This window comes from Macrotis lagotis, chromosome X (genome assembly GCF_037893015.1).
Source record: "Macrotis lagotis isolate mMagLag1 chromosome X, bilby.v1.9.chrom.fasta, whole genome shotgun sequence".
Lineage (NCBI taxonomy): Eukaryota > Metazoa > Chordata > Mammalia > Peramelemorphia > Peramelidae > Macrotis > Macrotis lagotis.
In genome coordinates this window covers 493,035,938-493,058,862 of record NC_133666.1, presented here as the reverse complement: position 1 = coordinate 493,058,862, position 22,925 = coordinate 493,035,938, and the positions used below count along the sequence as shown (strand labels likewise).

The 22,925-nt window shown below is 34.7% G+C and overlaps 1 protein-coding gene across 12 annotated transcripts in view; it reads left to right on the top strand.

The window, feature by feature from the left end:
* FBXO15 (F-box protein 15) overlaps window positions 1-22,579 on the top strand; it is a 149,202-nt gene extending 126,623 nt beyond the window's left edge. For all 12 annotated transcript variants that reach the window (XM_074200748.1, XM_074200752.1, XM_074200754.1 and 9 more), the window contains 2 exons: window positions 19,301-19,425; window positions 22,216-22,579. In XM_074200748.1, the coding sequence (XP_074056849.1) occupies window positions 19,301-19,425; window positions 22,216-22,485 (395 nt within the window). In that variant the 3' untranslated portion in view covers window positions 22,486-22,579. The remainder of the gene's footprint in view (window positions 1-19,300; window positions 19,426-22,215) is intronic.
* Window positions 22,580-22,925: the final 346 nt, after the last annotated feature.

Below are 22,925 nucleotides of genomic sequence, written 5' to 3'. Positions count from 1 at the left end.
TTGACCCTATTATTTGCAAAACATTATATTCAGAAATATATTTGGTGGGGAATACAAAGAATTTTGTATCTTGAAGAGACTGCAGAATTCAACTAGTCTAACTCCCCTAACTCATGAATGAGAAATTATGGCTCAGGAAAGTTGTCATTTTGACTAAGAGCACAGATTCCAAGACTAGTCTCTGATCTCTTGGCTTCCCAGTCCAGTGTTCTTTCTGATGAGATATCTTATTTTTTTTGTTTACTTTTGCAAGGCAATGGGGGTTAAGTGGCTTGCCCAAGGCCATACAACTAGGTAATTATTAAGTTCTGAGGCTGCATTTGAACTCAGGTACTTCTGACTCCAGGGCCAGTGCTCTAACCATTGCGCAACCTAACCACCCCCTTGAGATATCTTATTTTTAATTTATTTTTTTTCCATTCCATGCAGTGATAGTTTTCATCATTCATCTTTTTGTAAATTTTGAATTTTGAAACTTTCTATCTCCCTTCACTACTCCCACCCCATGACAAAGAATAATGTGACATAGGTAATACATGTACAATCAAATTTAACACATTTCCATATTAGTCCTGTTGTAAAAAAAAAGAATCAGAGGAAAAGAAAAAAACAGCAAGTTTTAAAAAGTGAAAATAGTTTGCTTTGCTCTATATTCAGACTCCACAGTTTTTCTCTGGGTGCGGATAACATTTTTCAAAAGTCTTTTAGAACTTTTAGAACATTCAGCTGATCCCAAACTGTTGAAAAGAACTAAGATATCTTAGCTGATCTGAGATATCTTCTTTTAAAGAGATTTCCCTGCTTTAATATTTTTTGACTACTGATTCAAGTAGTCTTTAGAGTAAAACAAATTATTTTCCTTTTCTACTTTTGAATTTAGGAAAAGGAGTGCTTTACTGTTTCCTCTAATTCCATATTAAGCCCCAGAAAAGAGAATTTTGCTTTCATTTGCTATTAGGACTGTCTGGTAATTCAATTCAATGATCATTTATTAAATGCTTGTTATGAACAGAGCAATGTGTGAGGAACTTGGAAATACAAATAAAACAATCCATTCCTTAAAAAGATTATTTTCTATTGGAGGATAGAAAGGGGTAGGGTATAGCATATACTTTCCAATTTGGTTAGTGTTAAAAGTATTTCAAATTATATCCTATATCCTGCCTCTTTTTTTTTTTTATGATTCTTTTCCATGTGTTCCTGTATATCCTGCACAGGACATGAACCCAATATATTCAGAGGCCTCCTCTGAGTCTTTGTGACATTTACATAGGTCTCAGTGAAGTGTTTCCATCTGTTATTGTTATTCATCTTATTTATCTGGACTCAATGATAGTATCTTTATGAAGCATTTGGTACATGTTTCTTTGTTGATAATATGCTATAAACTATTTACATCCACCATGCATCTTTCCATTGATTTTTGGGTGATTTATAACTTCATTTTTTGGAGGTTTAATTTCTAACTATGTATCATCACTGAAAAAATATCAGTGTTTAAAACATGAACTTTTCTTTAGGAAATTTGGGGATCATCGGAAAAAATGAGCAATTTTTTAAATGCATTTACTTTTTTTGTCTTTCAAGAGGAAAATATCTATTTATTTTGATTGTTCACTGTCCTATGAAGTCAGTCCAAGATACACACACACACACACACACACACACACACACACACACATATATGCTGATGGACTGAAATATGAGCTATCCATGTAACTACATATAATGTTTGGACAATAGTTATTCTTCATCTACTCATAACTATTCACAAATAGTTATGTTGTTATTCTCTTGAGTGATTATATATCCCTTTTAGAAATATTTACAATATTATAGGGTTTAATACAATCAGCACAAACATCTGCAAATAACATTATCTGTGTTGTATTGTTTTTCTACTTACTTTGTTAAACATTTTCCAATTATATATTTATTTGGTTCAGCTAACACTGACACCCAGGGTGTTTGACACTTCTATTTTAGAGGACCTTAATCATCTGATAGGAACCCCTTTTCATTTTGAATTCTTTGCTGGATATTCACATGACTGGCAAATATTTTCTGAGAGTATACCTGTGTATTTTATGTCTTGTTTCCTTTTTACAAATTAATTGTCATTAAAGACATTTATTTCTGATACAGGGCAGCTAGGTGGTACAGTGGATACAGAACTAGACTTGGAGTCAGAAAGACTCCTCTTCCTGAGTTTGAATCTGACCTCAGACATTTTATTGGTTGTGTGACCCTGGGCAATTCATTACCTCTGTTGACTTCAGGTTCCTCTTCTGTAAAATTTGATGGAGAAGGAAATGGTAAACCATTATACTATCTTTGCCCCCTAAATGGGATCACAAAGAATTGGACATAATGAAAAATGATTGAACAACAAATCTCTGTTGCATCTTTCCATGGATTATATGTTTTTCATATATATATATGTATATATATATACATATATAAGTATATATGTAAATATGTAGTATATATATAGATACAGATATAGATATACACTATCCATGACATTGGAAGAGATCCGTTAAAATGGCATTTTGCTCTACCAAGTGAAATGGTTTTTTATTGTCAACAAAGAGCAAATACAGGTGAATCTTATTTTCTCCAAACCTGTTAGGTAATTATATGACTGAAAGAATGTGGTGTGATTCAATTCAGTAAGCATTTAATAAATAATTACTGTGTGCCAAGTATTGTATGAAATAATGCTGGAATAAATATACAAGCAAAAGTAAAGACAGTCCTGCCCTCAAACAGCCTGGAATCTAATTGGAGTTGGAGCCGGGGAGTGCAGGGCAGAGGAAGGGTGTGATGTGTTGGGGAAGAGTTCAGGAGTCCAGCTTAGGTAAACATCCAGTATAAGGAATGTGGATGAGGAGTAGTCCTCTCATGGGTTTTCAGATGAGGGACATATTCTAACCAGAATGTTTCATGTCAGTCATTGACTAACTAATATAGGCATCAACATCCATTTATGACTCATGGAGCAGTAGTACCTCATATATATCCATATATCTATAAATATATATATATATATATATATATGCCATGTTTTTGTGTTTTTATATTTTTCAATATATAATCATTATCTCCACATTAAGTCCTTTGTCTTGAGGATCTCAAGGTGGCTTAGTTCATGACTGTGTGTGGGGAGAGCTCAACTTTTATCATATGTATAGCAACCTTAGGCATGGTTTTGTAGGGTCCTTTATCTGCTTTATATAAAATCAAGATTTTGGGGGCCTAGCAGTCCCATGTTATTTAAACTGTTGTCTTTTCCCTTGGATAGTAATGTAACTGCTAGTTCTACCCTTGAAAAGGGCTCTTACACATTAAAAACATCTTGCATTATGGGATAGTCTAAGGGTTCTTCATATTTTCTATTTAGAAAACACACCCAGAGGATCCATCTTTGTTTGGAAAATATACATACAGGGTGGGGTGTTTTTTCTAGATGGCATCTATTTCACTGACATTAGTGGATCACCTGAATGAGGAGAAGCGATGATACTATAAATTCCCTACAAGCAAGTTCACTTTATATTCACAAAGGAAAAAAACGATGCTTTCATTTACAAATACTCAGTTAGAAAACCTATCTATATGTGTACTATAGAATGAGTTAAAGAATTTGCTGACCGAATCATTCATATATATATATATCTCCAGGATAGTGGCTGAATATTTCATTCACTTTGAACTTTAGAAAAATTTTCTTTCTTATGCCTATTCTTGACTTGAATATCAAAGTATATGTTGAATTACTTTTGAGGACCTTTTTGAATCCTTTATATAATTTCTTGACTTTCTCATAGATTGTAATATTAGCAGATAAACTGCAATTATTATTAATAATTACTAAGGTAGTCTATAAATCTTCATTCTTAATACACTCTACCTTACTTTCTATACTTTATTATTGTTTCTGAAGAAGTAGAAAGCAGCTCTGTACACCTGTAGGCTTTTGTGTATTTTATTCTTTTTCATGGTTATTGTGGCTAGAGAATTTATTGCCCAGTGCCTAGCTCCTTGGTGACGTTTCCCTCTATTTAACTAGACTGGCCCTCAGAAAGTGTCTGTAGAGTCCATTTTGGGGAGTATTCTTGACAAGCCTTTTCCTAAAGTGCAGGTCATTGACTAGTTCTTTCTCCTCCTGATCAAATATCAAATCCTCTGTTTGATGTTCAGAATTCTTCCCCAGTGTTCTGACACCCTGCTCTGTGCCAGGTGCTCTGTGCCCCAGAGCTGGCATCCTGACTGGTTCTCAAACAGGATGCTTTTCCATATCTTGACTCTAGGCCATTTCTCTGTCTCTTCGACTTGGAATATTCTCCCTTCTCATCTCCATCTAATGGTTTCTTTTAAGTTCCAGTTAAAATACCATCTTCTGGACACCTTTTCCTACCCATCTTAATTCTAGTTCCTTTTATTTCCTATTTATTTGCTATTTATCCTGGAATAAAGCTTGTTTGCATATTTTTGATTGCTTCTTCCCTTCCTTTCCCCCTTAGACTGTGAGTGCTTTGAAGGAAAGGACTTTTCCTCCTTTTTGGTATCTGGGGTTGGCAAATAATTCAATCTTTAGTAACTGGTTGACTAACCTCTCCAGCATTGTAGAATTTGCCAGAGTTGTGCAGCGTTAGTATAGTCATTAAGAACCCAGGATCACCTCCACATTGGGAATGTAGGAACTTTTTGTGGGTATAGATAAATAGGAAATAATTTGAGCAAGGGGAGATGATTAAGGGAGAGATGGAGGAGTTGTTTATGTTTTTTCATGTACTAAGAATTTGGATTATCAGGGAAGACTTCACTGAGAAAGTAGATTCTAAAGTGAGCCTTGAAGGGAAACAGGAATCTTGATGAGGAAAGAGTGCTTCCCAAGTATAGGGATTGAAAGAGGAGGATAGCTATGAAATAAGGCCTTATGGAGGTCACAAATTCAAAGAATTTGTATTTTTATCTTAGTACAAGACTTTTTAACTGGAGGTTCATTAACTTTAAAAACATTTTGATAATTTATTTCAGTATAAATGTTTTCTTTCATAATCCTGTATTATTCATTTAAATATTATTCTGGAAAGATCTCCATAGGCTTCACCAGACTGCCAGAAAGGGGCCATGATATTAAAAAATGTTCTAAACCTTAGTCTTATATAGAAGTATGGAGTCACTGAATTTTTGAGCAAGGAAGTTACATGATTAGATGGTTGCCTTAGGAGAATTATTTTGCGTATTTTCAAAGAGAGAGACCAGTAATTGAAATAAAGGGTAATGATGGTCTTTATAAACTCTTTGGGAGTAAAAAGTGGGGGACAGATTTGAGAGATTTGTAGAAATCAAATCAACAAGATGAGACAATTCATTGACTTCTCTAACCTCTTGCCATTTCCCAAACATGTCTTCAAGGTTCTAAATGGATTGTTGTGAGAATTATGGTGGCCTTGACACAAATAATGAAATTTTGAGGAAAGGCAGGTAAGGGTTATGTGGAGAAGATACTATCAATTTTGGCTGGTTTTTTAGATCACATTTGGACATCTGGATGTCCAGCTGATGTGAATGAAACCTGGAATTCAGGAGAGATTAGAGTTAGATGTATAAATTTATAAGTCTGCTTCTTAAAAGAGATACTTGCATACTTTGGAAGTAGATCCATGAGATCATGTATAGACTAAGAAGAGAAGAAAAGAAAGTTCAGGACCAAAGCCTTTGAAAAATAGTAATCTTTGAGAATAGGAAATAAATGATAATCCATTAAAAGAATTAAAAATTATCAAACAGATGGGCAATAATTTAGGAGAGAGTAGTGTCATTAAAGTGAATAGAGGCAGTAACTCAAAGAAGCAAAGTGGTTAACAGTGTTCAAAACCGAAGGAAGGACAAGAAGAAGAGACTTTTTCATTTGAATAGTTATTATAACCTTGGTTTGAGTAATTTTAGATCAATGGTTTGATTTTAAGATGCATTATTAGGGATTGAGGAGTAAATGGGAGGTGTGTAAATCAAGACAGAACCTCTAGACCATTCATTTTTTAGTTTAGCTCTGAAATAGGAAGGATGTCAGTTAAGGGGATAGTGGATAGTTTAATATTTTTAACTATTTCAGCATAATTTCCTTTGTAATCATTTGCATTTTATGCATTTTAAAACATTATTTTGAGGAGTTCTTAGTTCACCAGATTTTCCAGTACACTGTGACATCAGAAGGGTTAGGAATCTCTGATGTGAAGGAGCAAATGTGAGGCCAGAGCAGGAGTGATGGCTTGAGAGCTTGAAAAGGATGGAGGGCAAAATAAAAAAAGACAGGAACCTAAGTTATACTCAGAGAGGGAAATATCAGTGGCCAAATTAGGTCAATAGTATGTGTCAAGAAAATTGAGTCCAAGTCAGTAAGTAAAGAAGAAAAGAGCACTGGGCTAGGAGTGAAAAGACTTGAGTTCAGCATACCACTTCTTCCATTTACTTACTATATGATCATTTGCAAGTCATCTATTCTTTTTGGACTTAAATTTCCTTATTTATAAACTGAGAAAGTTGGCCTCTAAAATCCCTCCCAACTCTTAATATTCTGTGAAAAGTAATATACTCTGGATAGCATGATAGCTAACTATGAAGGGCTTTGGAAATTTTGCAGAAAGAAGTTGCTGTTGAAGCAGCAGACTATTAGAAATTATTGTATGTTTTAAAATAGGACATTGCATAATGAAAATAGTGGCATAGAAATTACCCTGATGCCTCATTGTGGCATGGAAATAACCCTTTAATTTTTATTTTTGTAAACCTGTGCCAGCAGAAAGCAAGGAAAAGCTATATGTGTGGACCAAAAACCAACCTAGATAGTTTTGGAGAGGCTTATCAAAAAAGGTTGCCAATCAAGCAGTAAAGGTTCTGAATATAATGCTTAGTGAATATTATCAGATTATTTAGTGAATCTGTAGTATATGTTCATGCAAGGAGTCTACAGACTAATGAAATAATAATTCTTTTGAATAAATATTAAAGTTTGACCACACTCTACAAGAAAATTAGAAATGAAAAGAGATTGAAGTCAGGGAGATCAAGTAGGACAGTTTCAGTAACCCATGTGGGATGATGTGAACCTGCAACAGAACAGTGAAAATGGAAAGGGACAGAAAATTGATTCTGAGATTTTTTTAGACAGAATAACTGCCAAGACAGATTGGTAGTAAGGAGTGAAGAATCAAAAGTATGCAAATTTTATAGGTTGTTAAACTACAAAAATTGTGATAACCATTGCCAGAAAAGACAGGGTAGCATTTTTAGTGGGAATGAGAGGTTAAGGGTTTTTTTTGTTTGTTTGTTTGGTTTTTTTTTAGGTTTTTGCAAGGCAAATGGGGTTAAGTGGCTTGCCCAAGGCCACACAGCTAGGTAATTATTAAGTGTCTGAGACCGGATTTGAACCCAGGTACTCCTGACTCCAAGGCCAGTGCTTTATCCACTACGCCACCTAGCCACCCACGAGGTTAAGTTTTAAATGCTATTATTTTATATGGTAGGGACAAGCAGTTAAATGTGTTACTCTGATGTTGAAGAAGTTATTAGAACTGAACATAGAGGAATTTTTTGCTTAATCCATTAAATTAAAACATTTGAAAAATGCTTATTTGTGCAAAGAATTATGTTTGATGTCATTGTTGAAGAAAGAGTTGAAGCCAGCTGTGTGAATGAATTCACTAAAGCAATATGTGATAAGGAAGAAAATATGAAAATGTCATAGCTTTGGAGAGTACACTCATAGTTAGGCAGGAAGAAAACAATTACAGGAAAACTAAATAAGAGATATATAAGTGAAGATTAAAAAATACGATGTCATGGGGGCCATAATGGTCTAGCAGAAAGAAATCAAGTTTTGGAGTTAGGAGACCTTAATTGGACTTTTGGCTCACATTTAACTGTATTGGAGACCTTGGCAAATATTTTAACTTATTCATTACTCAGTTTACTCAACTACAAAATAGGGTTAATAGGTTGATGTTGCTTGTCTCAGAGAGTAGTTTATAAAAAATTGATTTATAAAGCATCATAGAAATGTGAGATGTTTGTTCTCAAGTTTTTGTTTAATTTTGTCAGCTTTTCTATTTTTTTTTTTTTTTGCAAGGCAGTGGGGTTAAGTGGCTTGCCCAAGGCCACACAGCTAAGTAATTATTAAGTGTCTGAGGCTGGATTTGAGCTCAGGTACTCCTGACCCCAGGGTCGGTGCTCTATCCACTGTACCACCTAGCTTCCCCTAGCTTTTTTAATTCTAAAGGTTTCTTGATGTGAGCATTAATGCTTACCGGATAGCTCACTTTGATTCAATTAAACTTGTATCTTTAAATATAAAATATAGATAGAGAATTTGGTAGTATAAGCACTATGAGGTCAACAATAGAAACAGTATATGTAAAATAAAACTATATTTTAACAACATCAAAAACTGCACATGAAAATAAAAATTCAATATGACATGAGAATTCTGATTCAGTATTAGAGGCAGTTAAGTGATATATTTAATAGTTCATTGTTTCTATCTCTTGGATACCAAACACTTCCTAGCTATGTGACACTGGGCAAATCACTTCACTTCTTCCAATTCCAATATTCTCCAGTGTAAAATGGGGATATTGTGTAGCACCTTCCTCTAATGCTTGTTGTGAGGTCAAATCGAGAATATTTGTAAAGTATTTAGCATTTCATAGTTTAACAAATGCTTGTTTCCTTCTTTTCTGTTAAACATTTCACATCAATCTTTATATATTGTTTCTTTGATTTTTCTAATAGCTTTCCTGTATGTAATTAATTTACTATATAGCTGGGAAATAGAAAAAAAAATTTAACTATCCTTTACTACAGCAAGCTATTTCAGTGTAATGGTGAAAGAAGTCCTGACCTCTAAGAGAAGACATTGTTCTAGCTGTGTGATTCTCTAGCTATAACAAAATAAAGACATTCTGTGATTACTAAAGGGAATTAATATCTATTAACTCAGACAATTACCATTCAGAAACTGTTGGTTTTTAATCATGGCCAATTTCTGCAATCTGGAAAATACAGGAGACATGCAAAAGCAAGGGACTGTTTCTTCATTTGGCAGCAGTCTGACCTCCATTATACATCCCTACCCTCATCCTACTTAGACCAGAGTCTCTTGCTTTTATGCATGGTTGTGCAGTCATAGATCAGGGCAGAGTCACATCTGGTTCATTCAGAATGTCATTGTTATTTCTCCTCAGGAGGCAGTACTGCTTTACAGGTTTCCTCTTTGCTCCCATTTGGCCTGCTGAGACAACAGTATAGCTGTTGTTTGGCAAGGGTCAGGGTTTATCTGGCATCCTTTCTTGTGCCTGGGGAAAGAAGAGGTAAACTGCATAGTTCTTGCTAATTACTCAGCAGCCGCAAAGGAAGCATGCACAGCCTGTGTCTTTGAACCAGAATGAAGACTTTTAGATAAGTACAGCTTGATTCCCTTTAGGTGGTCAATACTGTTAATATCTTCCAGCAGTGCACAGAAATATCTGTCTTTAAAGCTACTGTCTCCCTTAAAGCAGGCCATTGTGTCACAATGGAGGCAAACAGTGAATCAGTGGGTTACATCTATTGACTCCCCTTCATTTGTGGAATAGTATATATGTTCACCACAGTAGGGCTTTGACTAGCCATACATCTACAGCTATATCATCATTTTTGTGCACTGTAACTTACTTCTCTTTTCATCTGTTCACATGACATCTGCCTTAAAGAAACCAGGCTTCAGAGTCCAAAAGAAATTTAACATATTCCACTTTTCTGCTCTCACCACTTTTTGGAAGATTTACTTAGTAGCCATGTCACTTAGCTTCTGTCAGGAAGGTTTCTTTGTCTTTATGGACCATGTGTCTGTTCTAAGCTTAAAGGCATAGAGTGCTCATCTTCTTTCCTTTGCCTTCCCACTTGCTTCTCCTCAGTCATTTTCCTGAGGCTCTAGTGAAGACGACAGGTGAAGGTGCCATTTAATGACTTGTTAGCCTTACAGTCCAGGGCTCTTCAAAGACCTGTTTTCATATTATCTGGGGTTAAGACACTTCATTTTATTCCAGCTTAATTACTGTTAGAGTCAAATAGACTGTCTATCTTTCTCATTTCCTCCAGAAGTACTCTACTCTTGCTCAGAGTGTGCAATCAACTATAGCCAGATGACGGGGGGAAAATTTCTTCTCTTTCACTCATTTAGCCACTTTTTTGGTGGCCTAGACCTAGAGTTCTGAATTGTACAGACTAGGAAGGTAAAAAAGAAAAAAAACCCCAAATTTTAAAAGGATTTGCCTATGGTTACCAACCTTTAACTTCCATTGCAAATTATAAAGATACAGTTATAAAAATATTTTTTTAATTCAGAAAATAAAGTAAAAAATATTGAATTGTATTTTAAGATAAGAACAAAGGTTTAATTAAAAGGTGCTTTATGCAGATTTTGAATATTTTTAGTAAGTTTAATTAACATGATATTAAAATGTTTTAGTTTCCTTGAATAAAAATGATTTTTATGGTTGAATATTCATTTTAAAAAATTCTCTGGGTGGATAACCTAATGAAATATGCCATTTCCACATTTTATTAAAGTGCTATTATTTATTTATTAATTCATAATTTATATTTTTTGAACTCTTATCATGTGCATGACAAGATGCTATGCATTGTCAGACACTAAGCGTTAATAAATGCTTATATATTCAGTGCTTGCTCTGTGTGAGTCACTGGATTAAGCACTAGGGATACAAAATGAGGCAAAAGACAGTCCTTAGGATCTCGCAATATAATGCTAAGATATAGAACGATGAAGAAAATCATGTTGAAAAAGAAGTTTTTGACTTTTAGAAGAGATGACATATGTCTTATATAATTGCTCTGATAATACCTATTATTAGTAATAGGTAAATGCAACAGATCTAGTATTTCTATGGCAATCCCTTATTGAAGATAGTGAAATACTGCTTTTCACTGCATTATATATACTATCTGACATTTTATATAACAAAAGAAGTGAAACTTAAAGAAATTCTAGTGTTAATGCAGAAATGTCCACTGTCACTTATTATTTAGTGTAATTCTAGAAAGGCAAAAGGATTAAGAATGAGCAAAGGAGAGGCAAAATTATCTTCACTTGCAGTTGATAGGATTGATTTATTTGGGGAACTCTAATAAATCAATAAAACCCATAAAATCATTAAGTTTTTATATATTACTATCAAAACCAAGAAGGAAGAAGTAGCTACTTTAGAAATGAAATTCCATTCAAAAATAACAACACAACAAACAAAATATCTGTAAAACAGTGTGTTATATTCAGGCTGTGTTGAATATGGTTAAAAAAAACACTCTATTGGACTCAAGGAAAAGAAATAGAAATGCATTGCACTTGGTTAGGCTGCACATAATAATAATATAATAAGACTATAATGCTATTTTGATTTTCAAGTTACATTGCATTCATACTAGCATGGAATTACCTTACAGTACTGGAGAAAATAACATTTATTTGGAGGAACATAAAGTTAAGAATTTCTGGGTAAATGACAGGAAAAATTAGGAATGAAGTGGCCCTAATATTGCCAGTTTGAAGCTATCTTTAAAGCAAAAAACATCAAAATATGCTAAAAACTTTCAATAGAAGTTATGACAAGAAGTAATTAGACATAGTTGCCAAGTTTTTATAAATTCAAAAATACCAGTTACTAGAAATGACAAAAACTACTTGTAAAATTAGAAAGCAGTTGAATAGAAATTAGACTTATACCAAAATCTAATATATCAAACTCCAAATTGATTAATTACCTAAATTTTAAGATAGATATTAAGAAGTAAATAGATTAGGGAATAGAGGAAATATCCTGTGCAGCTCTGTGGAAGAATTCCTGAACAAAGAAGAGTTAATCATAGAAGTTCAAATCAATGATTTCAATTTTGTGAAATTTAAATGTGTATGAAGGAAATGTATGCAACTGGAATTAAAAGCAGTTGTTGGGGGGGGGAGTATTCCTAATAAATATTGTGGAGAAATGTTTGTTATCCGTTATCCATTGGAAATACATACACACACACATATATGTATGTATATGTACATACACACATGTCTATCTCTATCTGTAGATAGATATAATATATAGGATAAGGAGTCATTTTCCAATAGTTAAGTGGTCTAAAGATACAAAAAGATAGTTATTAGAAGAATAAATCCAGTTAACAACAATATGAATGATACAGATTAATCCCCAAAAATGTTTTAAAAAATCTTAACAATAAATTATTAAAAAAGAAGGGAAAAAAGTACCATGCCAGTAAAGTTTGCAGTCATTGAACAAAAACCTCTATATAGTTTATTGGAGGGGGGAAAGAATGTTCTAAACTAATAAGAAATGAATATTAAAAATTTTTGGACTTTTTCATCACTTCTGTCAAATGAGCAAAAATGATAAATATTGGAAGGACTGTAGGAAGACAGGCACACTGCATTATTTGTAGAGTTATGAGCCATTTTGGACAATTTGAAATGTTACTAGAAATATCTACATCTATATCTATGCTTTGACTTAGCAATACCACACCTCAGCATAAACTACAAGATGAAATCGGGAAAGACCCCATATATAAAAACATTTTAACAGCATTTTTGTAATAGAAAAAGAAATAAAAATAAAATGGGTAAATCATTTTGGAAATGATTGAATAAATTATTCTATGTGACTATAAGAAATGTTGTTATACCATAAGAAATGAAAAATTCAGAGAAATGTGGGGAGACCCATGTGAATTGATGTAGATTAAAATTAAAAATGAGGACAATTTACATGATGACCATAATAATTTAAGGCAAAACATCATCAAAAGAATGAAGAATTCTGATCAGTAATCATGTCACTAATCATGACAGTATAGCTGGGGGAGAGGAAGGTACTGGACAATTGTTTTTTTTTATGAGGGATGATTTTTTTTTAGGTTTTTTCCTTTTTGCAAGGCAATGGGGTTTAGTGGCTTGCCCGAGGCCACACAAATAGGTAATTATTAAGTGTCTGAGGCCGCATTTGAACTCAGGTACTCCTGACTCCAGGACCTGTGCTCTGTCCACTGCGCCACCTAGCCGCCCCAATGAGGGATGATTTTTACCAGTAAAAGAAGACAGGAAAGTATATTGGCCCATATTTCTTTTTTTCTCCTTTTTATATATATATATTTATATATATATATATATATATATATATATATATATATATATTTATATATATTGATTTCTTGGTATTCCTGATGAAAAAATTAGAGAAGGAAACAGGTAGGATTCCCAGATGACTTTTTCATAACAGATAACACCTTTCAGTCACAAAACAGACTATAGAGAATATAAATCTGTAGAGAATGTAAATTATGTTGATTGACTACAAAAAGCATATGACTTAGTAGAAAAAATTACTTATCCAATAAGGTTTTTATTGTAGGAAGATATAGGATGAAAGATCTTTTGATGCAGCCACAGAGTACTTTTTTCAATGACTTTCTGATCATCAGTGTCCTAAAGAGAATATAGAGGAGTTATTCACTGAAAGTGTTGCAGATAGAAAAGTGGTTACTTATTGACTACAAAATATTCTAGATGTTCTTGCTGATAGATAACATTGTGCCAATTATATCAAGTCCCAAAACAGTAGGTCTTCATCAGTGAGAGTCACTGCAAGTAAGATTCTAAAAAGTGCTTACCTATTGTAATTGAAACAAGAAGTAGAAGAAGAATCCCTGTTAGTCAGATTATGTGATGCAGTTTGGTGAGTATGTCATTGAATTAATTCATCTTGATGTGCATCTTAAACAAGTATTGCAGATAAATAATAAACTAGAGGCAGAATTGAACAGAAAAATTGAAATGGATTGAATTTAGGAAATTAGGTAGCATTTTCAACAATGTGAAGCTACCTTTTTTTACATCACTATTCTCATGATATCACATGGTTGTAAATCACAGAATATAAATTCTGCAATCTCCAAAGTATCAGAATTTGAAGTCACACAAAGTAACCTGTGGCATATCATGGGTGTATATATCAGGTATAAAAAAGTAAGTGCAGTTTTAATTCCAGACAGTGACTTGAATAGAGAACACCACCCCCACACACACAAACAATCAAGAAATTATACCAAAACAACCAAACCACTCAAAGTAAAGAGGTTTGACCAGCTATGTAATGAGAGAAAAGAATTAGAGTTAAAAAGCCAGTCTGCTATATCAATACTCACAAAAATGCTAAAACACCTAGACTTTAGGTTAGTGGGACTAAGTCATAAGCTCTCAATCTTTTTGTCATGGCCTCTTTTGGGAGTCTGGTAAGGCCTATGGCCTTCTCAGAATGTTTTAAAGTACATAAAGTTTGGAGATTATAGAAGAAACCAAATACTGTTATCAAAATAGTTTTTTTATTTTTTGTATTTATTTTTTTATTTTTTCTTATTTTTTAAAATTTTTAAATTTTTTTATTTAATGTTTATTCTCATTTTGTACAAATAGTTTTTTACATTAATAAAATATTCTTGTTTACGAGTAAACGAAATACCCTCTCCCCCCATAAAGACTTACTTGAGTGATAAAGTAAAGAGGAGAGAAAAAAATTAAAATAAAAAAGTAGTAATAATTGTAGATATGGCCAGGTGGTGCAATGGATGGAGCACCAGCCCTGTAGCCACAAGCACCCCGAGCCCACATCCGGACCCGTACATCCAACAATCACTCAGCCATGTGACATGCAAACCACCTGAACCCCACTGCCCTGCAAAAACCAAAAAGAAAAAGAAAAAAAAGACCCAAAATAAAATAAAATAGTAATAATAGTAGGGGTGGCTGAGTGGCAGACAGAGCTTTGGCCCTTGAGCCAGGAGCACCTGGGTCCAAATCCGGCCTCAGACACCCAACGATCACCCTGCTATGCAGTCCCAGGCAGGCCATCCAGCCCATTTGTCCTGCACCCCCCCCCAAATAATAATAATAAAAAATGTGCTTGAGTCTTTGTTCCAACACCAACACCTCTGTCACGGTTGAATCACATTTTTTTATGATCAGTCCATCACAAAAGTTACTTCCATATTTTTCCACTGTTGCCATTGCTGATCTCAACTCCTTCCTTTCGTATTTCTCCACTACCATGTACTATATTTTCTCTCTTCTTTCATTCTGACTCTGCTGTGGGGTAGCTGAGTGGCGCAGCAGACAGATCCCTGGCTCTGGGGCCAAGAGTCCCTGAGCCCCCATTCCACCCCTTAGGCCCAGCATCTACCTGCCCCTGTGGTCTCAGAGAGGCCATCTAATCCCAGCCCCTTGCAAGAAGTAAAAAAGAAAATGTGTTGTATCTGACCACTCTCCCCCCATGGTCCATCCTCTCCTCCATCACTCACATCCCCCCTTTCCCCTGTCCCCTGCTTCTTACTCCAGATGTCCATACTCCATTGAGTATATATATGCTGTTTCCTCTCCTAGCCACCTCTGATGAGAGCAAAGGTTCCCTCATTCCCCTTTGCCTTCCCCCTTCCATATTATTGCAATAGCTCATTGTAATAAAGAAAAACCTTATTATATGAAATATCTTGGCCTATTCCCCCTCTCTTTTTTCTTTCTTCCATTATATTTCCCTTTTTTTTCTATTGACTCCATTTTTATATACCATATTTTATCTTTGAATTCAGCTTTCTCCTGTGCTTCAACTATAAAAGCTCCCTCTACCTGCTCTATTAACTGAGAAGGTTCATATGAGCATTATCAATGTCATTTTTCTATACAGGAATACATGCAGTTCATCATAATTAAGTCCCTCATATTTTCCCCTTCTCCTCCAATCTCTATGCTTCACCTGAGTCCTGTATCTGAAGATCAAACTTTCTGTTCAGCTCTGGCCATTCCAAAAGGAACATTTGAAATTCCCCTGGTTCATTGAAAGTCCATCTTTTTCACTGGTAAAAATGTGCATATTTTCCAAGTTTTCACTTTTCCAATCTCCCCAAGTATTACAAAATCCTTTGTATGATGCATTTAGAGCCAGAGGGACTTCAGAGCTAAACTTTTTTTATAGATGAGGAAAGTAAGACCAAGAGAGGTAAAGAAACTTGCCACAGGTACCCTTAGGAGGACATTCAGCCTTGCTGGGTAGTTGATTCTCAGCTGCATACTAAGCTCTTTTGCCTTCCGGTATATAATATTCCAAGCCCTACAAGCTTCCAGTGTAGTTGCTGCTAAGTCCTGTGTGATCCTGACTGCAGCAGCTCCATGATATTTGAACTGTGACCTTCTGGCTGCTTGTAATATTTTCTCTGTGACTTGGGAGTTCTGGAACTTGGCTATAATATTCCTAGGGGTTGTTTTTTTTTTTTGGGATCTCTTTCTCGGGGAGATCTGTGTATTCTCTCCATTTCTATTCTGCCTTCTGCTTCTAGGATATCAGGGCAATTTTCCTGTAGTAATTCTTTGAAAATGATGTCAAGGTGCTTTTCCTGATCATGACTTTCAGGTATTCCAATAATTTTTAAATTATCTTTCCTAAATCTGTTTTCCATATCAGGTGTTTTTTTCAATGAGATATTTCACATTTTCTTCTAATTTTTCATTTTTTTTTTGTTTTGAAGTATTGATTCCTGATTTCTGCTAAATTCATCATTCTCCCTGAATTCTATTCTTTGTCTGAAGGATTTGTTCTCCTCAGAGAGTTTTCTTATCTCTTTTTCCATCTGGCCAATTATGTTTTTTAAAGCATTCTTCTCCATAACTTTTTGAACTTTTTTATCCATTTGACCTAAGCTGGTTTTTAGCATGCTATTTCCTTCAGCATTTTTTTTGAGCTCCTTGACTGGGTTGCTGACTTCATTTTCATGTTTTTTCCTGCATCTCTCTCATTTCTTTTCCCAGTTTTTCTTCTAACTCCCTCATTTGATTTTCAGAGTCTTTTTTGAGCTCTGTCATAGCCTGAGCCCAATTTCTGTTTTTCTTGGGAGTCTTTAGATACAGGAGCTTGTGCTTCCTCATATTCAGACTGAGTATTTTGATCCTTCTTGGGCTCATTTGCAAAATATTTCTCAATGGTGTTCCTCTTGTTTCTCTGCTTGCTCATTTTCCCAGCCTAACCTGTTTTGGGGGTGCTTCCTGAGCTTTTGGGACACTTCCACAATGGTCTCAGTATGTGAGGCTCAGTCCTCCCTCCTGGTCTGTGAATGTTCATAAGCGCCTCCCTCTGCCACGGGGCCGAGGTGGGGGGACCCTGTTGTTGTATGGGGGGGGCCTAGACTGTGATTGGATCTGAATGTGGTCAGAGCCCCAGAGTCCTGTTCCAGGGGCAGAGGACAGAGCTCTGCAGTCTTTCTCTCTCTTCACTCCCCTCCCTGGCTTCAATGAGCTCATTCCCTGGGGGCTCCTGCTTATGGGCTCTGCCTTCTTCTGTTCCTGGATCTGGGCTGTGGTGGCCATGCTGCTAGCTGTGTGCCCTGAGGGCTGGGCTTCACGTGCTTGCACTGGCAGAGGTCCCCCGCTGCTGTGAGCTGAGGCTCCCATTGCCCTGGGGCTGCCTCCTGGAGGCTGAAGTTCTTTCTCTCTGGTGGGCCGCTCCTCCAACCCTGGGGAGCAGAACCTTTCTACTTTTTTTCCAGGTTACCTTGAGTAGGAGAACTGCCTCACTGGGTCCCTCTGTGGGTTCTGTCTCTCAAAAATTTAGTTAGAGTCCTTAGCTTTTGAATTTTATGAGAGAGCGCCTAAGAACACTATCCTTTCTTGTCACCATCTTGGCTCCACCCCCCAAAATAGGTTTTTTTTTTAAAGCACAAATTAATGGATCCTAAAATTAAGAAAACCTGACCCAAAGGAAGCTTTTCAGTTCCTTGTATATATTCTTTTTGAAAGACTAGGCAAGATGTTGACAAAATTAAACGGGATGAGAAGACTGATTATGGATTGTACTATTCTCCTTGAGGTAGCTAGATGCTCTAGGTTTGGGAGTCAGAAATATATAGCCTCAGACTAGCTGTGAAATACTCTGCCTGCCTCAGAGTCAATAGCACTGATTTCTTAGGTTATGAAGATTACACATTTATAAAATGCTTAGTGTAGTGTTGCCACAGAGTCGGTACTTAATAAATACCTTTTCCCCTTTCCTTCCCTTTCCTCCCTTGTTCACTGCTGGAGGTGGTATCCAATTACTGAGATAACAGATCAGAACTTACACATGTATAATAAATTAATATGTAGTGAATGCTACAAAAGAGATGCAGATGAGAGAAAGATCATTTCTAGGGACCAGAAATTCTTATATCTCTCTACAGTTCTTTTCTTTGAATGTGTGATGTATTTATCTAAGGTAAGGCTAACACTTAGATTGAATTCTGCAGGATTACTTATAACTTTTGTTTGTACTTGATAGCTTACTTGTGTGCTGTGGACCCCCTTTTCTTTTCTAATCACCTAGTTGGATAATGCTCCATTTTGTTTACCTAGTGACCATTTCTCTTATAGCTGCTTCACTCCCTCTTTGGTTCTTTCCTCCAAAATCTCTAGGATCTCTTTCCTCTAAACTTTATTAGCAGATCCTTCAGTTTCAAGGTGACTTTATCTACTGTGACTTTCTTCCCTTATTTTTATAAATATGGAAGTGTTTCCATATTTTTCCATTCTTGTACTAAGAAGATTGTTCTCTTAGCAGTCCTAGTTGCTGACTAGTGATGAATAAAATTAGTGGTATTCCCTTGACTCTCCTAGAAACTACTTATTCAAATCTCTGATCTCTTACTCTTAGGAATCCACAGATGGGGATATGCCAGTTAATACTAATTTGAAGGAATTTATAATTATATTTTCAGTGTGAGCATTAGTTTACACTTTGGAAAATGTCAATTGCTACAGATCATGGCTTGATTTATTGTTTTCTTGATTGTTTAGACTTAAAAGTGGTCCATTAAAAGTGGTCGAGAAAATGTTAATATTGCAGATAAAACTTAATTGAATCATTCTCCATTTCCCCCCCTCTAGAGAGCTAGTTGCTAAATATTCACTACCACACCTTTGCCCTCAATTGACCCAGACAAGGCTTCTGACAATTTTTTCTCATTTTGTTTTAGTTATACTAACGTCATTCCAAGCTCAAATAATTTAAACATAAGCACATAAGATACTTCTCTCATATGAAAGTAACATTATAAGAGTAAAGAACTAGGCAAAGAGAATTTGAAAGCTAAGTAATGACTAATTCTTGATGTACTATATTAATGTTCATTAATTATTTTAAATTCTTTGCAGATTTCATTAAAAATGGATACATGAAGCTCATCGTTATAAGTTTTAAAAACAATGCACAGCATTTACCTCTCATTGGAAAAGTTGGCCTCTGTTGGAAGACGGATGTTTTTGCTGGATGTATACAGGTAATTGATTGTTTTGTAACCTCCAGTCTCTTCAAGATAACTGGGTCATTGTTTGGTAAAAATGTGCATATTTTCCAAGTTTTCACTTTTCCAATCTCCCCAAGTATTACAAAATCCTTTGTATGATGCATTTAGAGCCAGAGGGACTTCAGAGCTAAACTTTTTTTATAGATGAGGAAAGTAAGACCAAGAGAGGTAAAGAAACTTGCCACAGGTACCCTTAGGAGGCAAGATTGAGATTTAAACTCAAGACTTCAGGCTCCACAACCAATGCTCTTTCTACTGAAGCCTTCACCTTTTGAGAGGACCAGGAAGGTTTTAAAAAATATATACTATTTCCCCCATTGTAGTTTTAGAGTTCCCATTATCTTATTACTCCTTTTGCCTACCTATATTCTCAACTCCATCTTTATCTTTGTAACTGAATTCTTTGAGATGCTTTGAAAAATGAGAGCTTTTATGTAGTTTATGACCTGAGGATGCTAACAATAATGATTCTATTCTGTTTTTACTTCCTGCCTGCCTGGAAAAGAAAGCAAAAGGCACCAGAGACTCTCAGATCAGAACTTTGTCTTCCATAGAGGAAACTGATAACGGACTATTAGATGTATTTTAGTCAATAGGCTTCTTTTTTTTTAGGATAAAAATATATTATGGGAATTTGAGTCCATTGCTGATTTCCTTCTTAGACCAGTTTAGTGAAAAAAAGACTTTGTTGGGCTGAGATTTGGAGTTGAAAGATAAGGAAAAGGCGAAAGGAAAAAGTAGATCAATAAAAAGGAAAAAGCCATTTCTAAACATACTTTAGAAATACTTTATTGATTCAAATAAAAATGACTGTGTGTGTGTGTATATGTGTGTATAGCAGTTGGCAATATTTAAGTCAATTCAATAAACATTCACTAAGTACCTACTAAGTGTTGGGCACATTGTTAGTGTTATGTCAGAAAATGAAGAGTTGCAGGTAGTTACTGGAAAATTGAGTACCAGAAGCTTCTGGCCCATGGGCCCTATCAGTCTCACATTGCCAAGGCAACTTCAGGCAGGATTCAAAATTCAATAAATCCAGTAGCTTTTTAGTGGTAAATTAGTTAAGTATTTGACCAAATATACCCCATGAAAGATGTTTTAAATATTGAAATGGCCCTTGGCAGAAAAAAGGAATCCCACCCCTACTATAAAAGATAGGTCAATCCTAGCCTTCAGTTCAATAGACTTTGGCAATACCTGTTTGGTAAAAACCTTTTTTTTTTGTTTTTACTTCATATGGAGAACATGTTCCATCACAGATGGTGAAAAATTAATATTTCCAAATAGATGAATGGGATTTGGATAAGCTTTAGTTATTGAAAATGCATAGTTAATTTAATAATTTATTTTAATAGTTTATTAAAAAATCTAGAAATGTATGAATTGGGGATAATAAAAGATTTACCTTACTTAAAACTTTAAAACTCTTTTATACAGCTATATTAAAAAAACAGGTACTCTTAGCTAATTAGTGAGATGGTGCTACATTGAATATGTATAGAAAGTAAACGATATCTGTAAAAATGGAATTTCTGCTTTGAGAGTTTGACTTTCCACAACTAAGTGCCATAGCTTGCCCAAATATAGACCTTTGAATCTGATGTATTATATAGTAAGAGGCAATGATTGTTTTTAAAACTGTTTGCACATTTAGTTTTGACTGCTACTTAGCTGTATTAATGTTAATGTTCAAGTCTCACAGCTAAAGGAGATTGATTTCAGAGTTTTAAAAAAATCTAGGCATTATTTGGTATTATTAAAGCTTATCTTTCCCGTGGTGCCTTGTATGTGATAGGCAATCACAATTTGTAGAATGAATGAAATTTCATAGATATTTATATTGATTATATTGATTTGCCTCTAAATTTTTCCACTCAACTCTCAAAACAAAAAGATGCTACTAGCATTTCCATTAGAAATTAGTATGCAGAATTTGTATTTTCCTCCTCTGTGGCTCAGTTGCTTTGACATGAGAATGAGAAGAATGGGGAAGGATTAGGGAGAGAAAGCACTACTAAAATTTAGGTTGAGAAAATAAAATTTAATGCTGGAACATGGGAGAGGACCCATTATGTTGTCCCTGTTCAGTTTAAGGAGAGATTTGGTGGGGTGGGGAAGGAAATTGCCTTAAAATGACTAGAGGATTTCCCTTCCTCTTTTCTCTGAGATCTGATAAAAATAAGATCGATTCCTACATTCCTGATTTGTGTTAGATTTACCAGTATATATCAAAACATGTTTGAAAGAATTGCCTTTTCTGAACGTTCATGATTTGTCCATGTCTATATCTGTTTTCCCTGTAGAGATTTGTCTCTACGAAGCTCTGACTTCTAACATAATATTTAATATTCATTAAATTTGATATTTTGAGTTATTGGATCAAATCATTTTGGAGCTAGAACAAAAAGAATTTAGAATTTTAGAGATTTAAGGAATGCTTAAAAAGAATGTAATTCAACCCCTTTTATAGAAGAGGAAATTAAGTTCTTGAGAGGGAAAATGACATGCCTTGGGTTATTCTGTAGCAAAACTGGTATTAGAGAAACCAAATTGCTTGTCTCTCATTCTTACTAAGAAATTAAACACAGATCGCCAGTATAGCAAAGTTTAAAGTGAAATATTTTTGAAAGCTTGAGATGTCTTAAAAATAACTGAAAGCACCTACTGCAGAATTTTCTCAGTAACTTTCAGGAATCTGGGCTAATAGTATATAATTAAATGCTAAATGTGTGTTACAATTTTCTTTGCTTTATTTTGTAGAACTGTTATATGATGGATGTAACCCTTTTGGATGAAACAGAGAAACCATTTTGGTGTTTCAGTTCCCCAGTTTGCATGAGACCTGCTACCAGATCTTCTGACTTTTTTAATTACAGAGGGCGTCACTTTTATGTAACCTATGTAGACTCAGTAGGAAAAGTGAATTTGGAACTGGTATGGATGGAAGAGACAGAAGAATACTATGTTGTTAGCCTGGCTCTTTACCTAAGAATAGAAAAAGTAAACAGTTGGTTTGGAACAAACTACTGACCATCAAACCTGGCAGGAAATTATTTTGTTTCTTATTAGTTTTTTGTTGTTGTTAGTATCGTAAGTTAAAATAAAACTTGTACCATGATTGCAACAGATGTCTAGTGCCTTTCATGTGGAAAAATATAAAGTATGGTTATTTTTATGTTGTTTCTTTGGATGATTTATGATATATTAAAATATATGAAAAATATCACAATAAAATCTTGTAAAGATTGTGATATAGGAAAGATATATATATATATATATATATACCATATATATTTATTTTTGTTATCATCTGGAATGATGATATATTATGTAAAAAACAGAGTTCATCTAGTAGTTTGTAATAACTTGTGCTATGAATATTTTCTAAACTGGTAAGAATTCAGAACTTCAGGTTAATATTTAAATATCAACTTCACTATAGTCATTAGGACTTAGAAGGTGCTTTATTT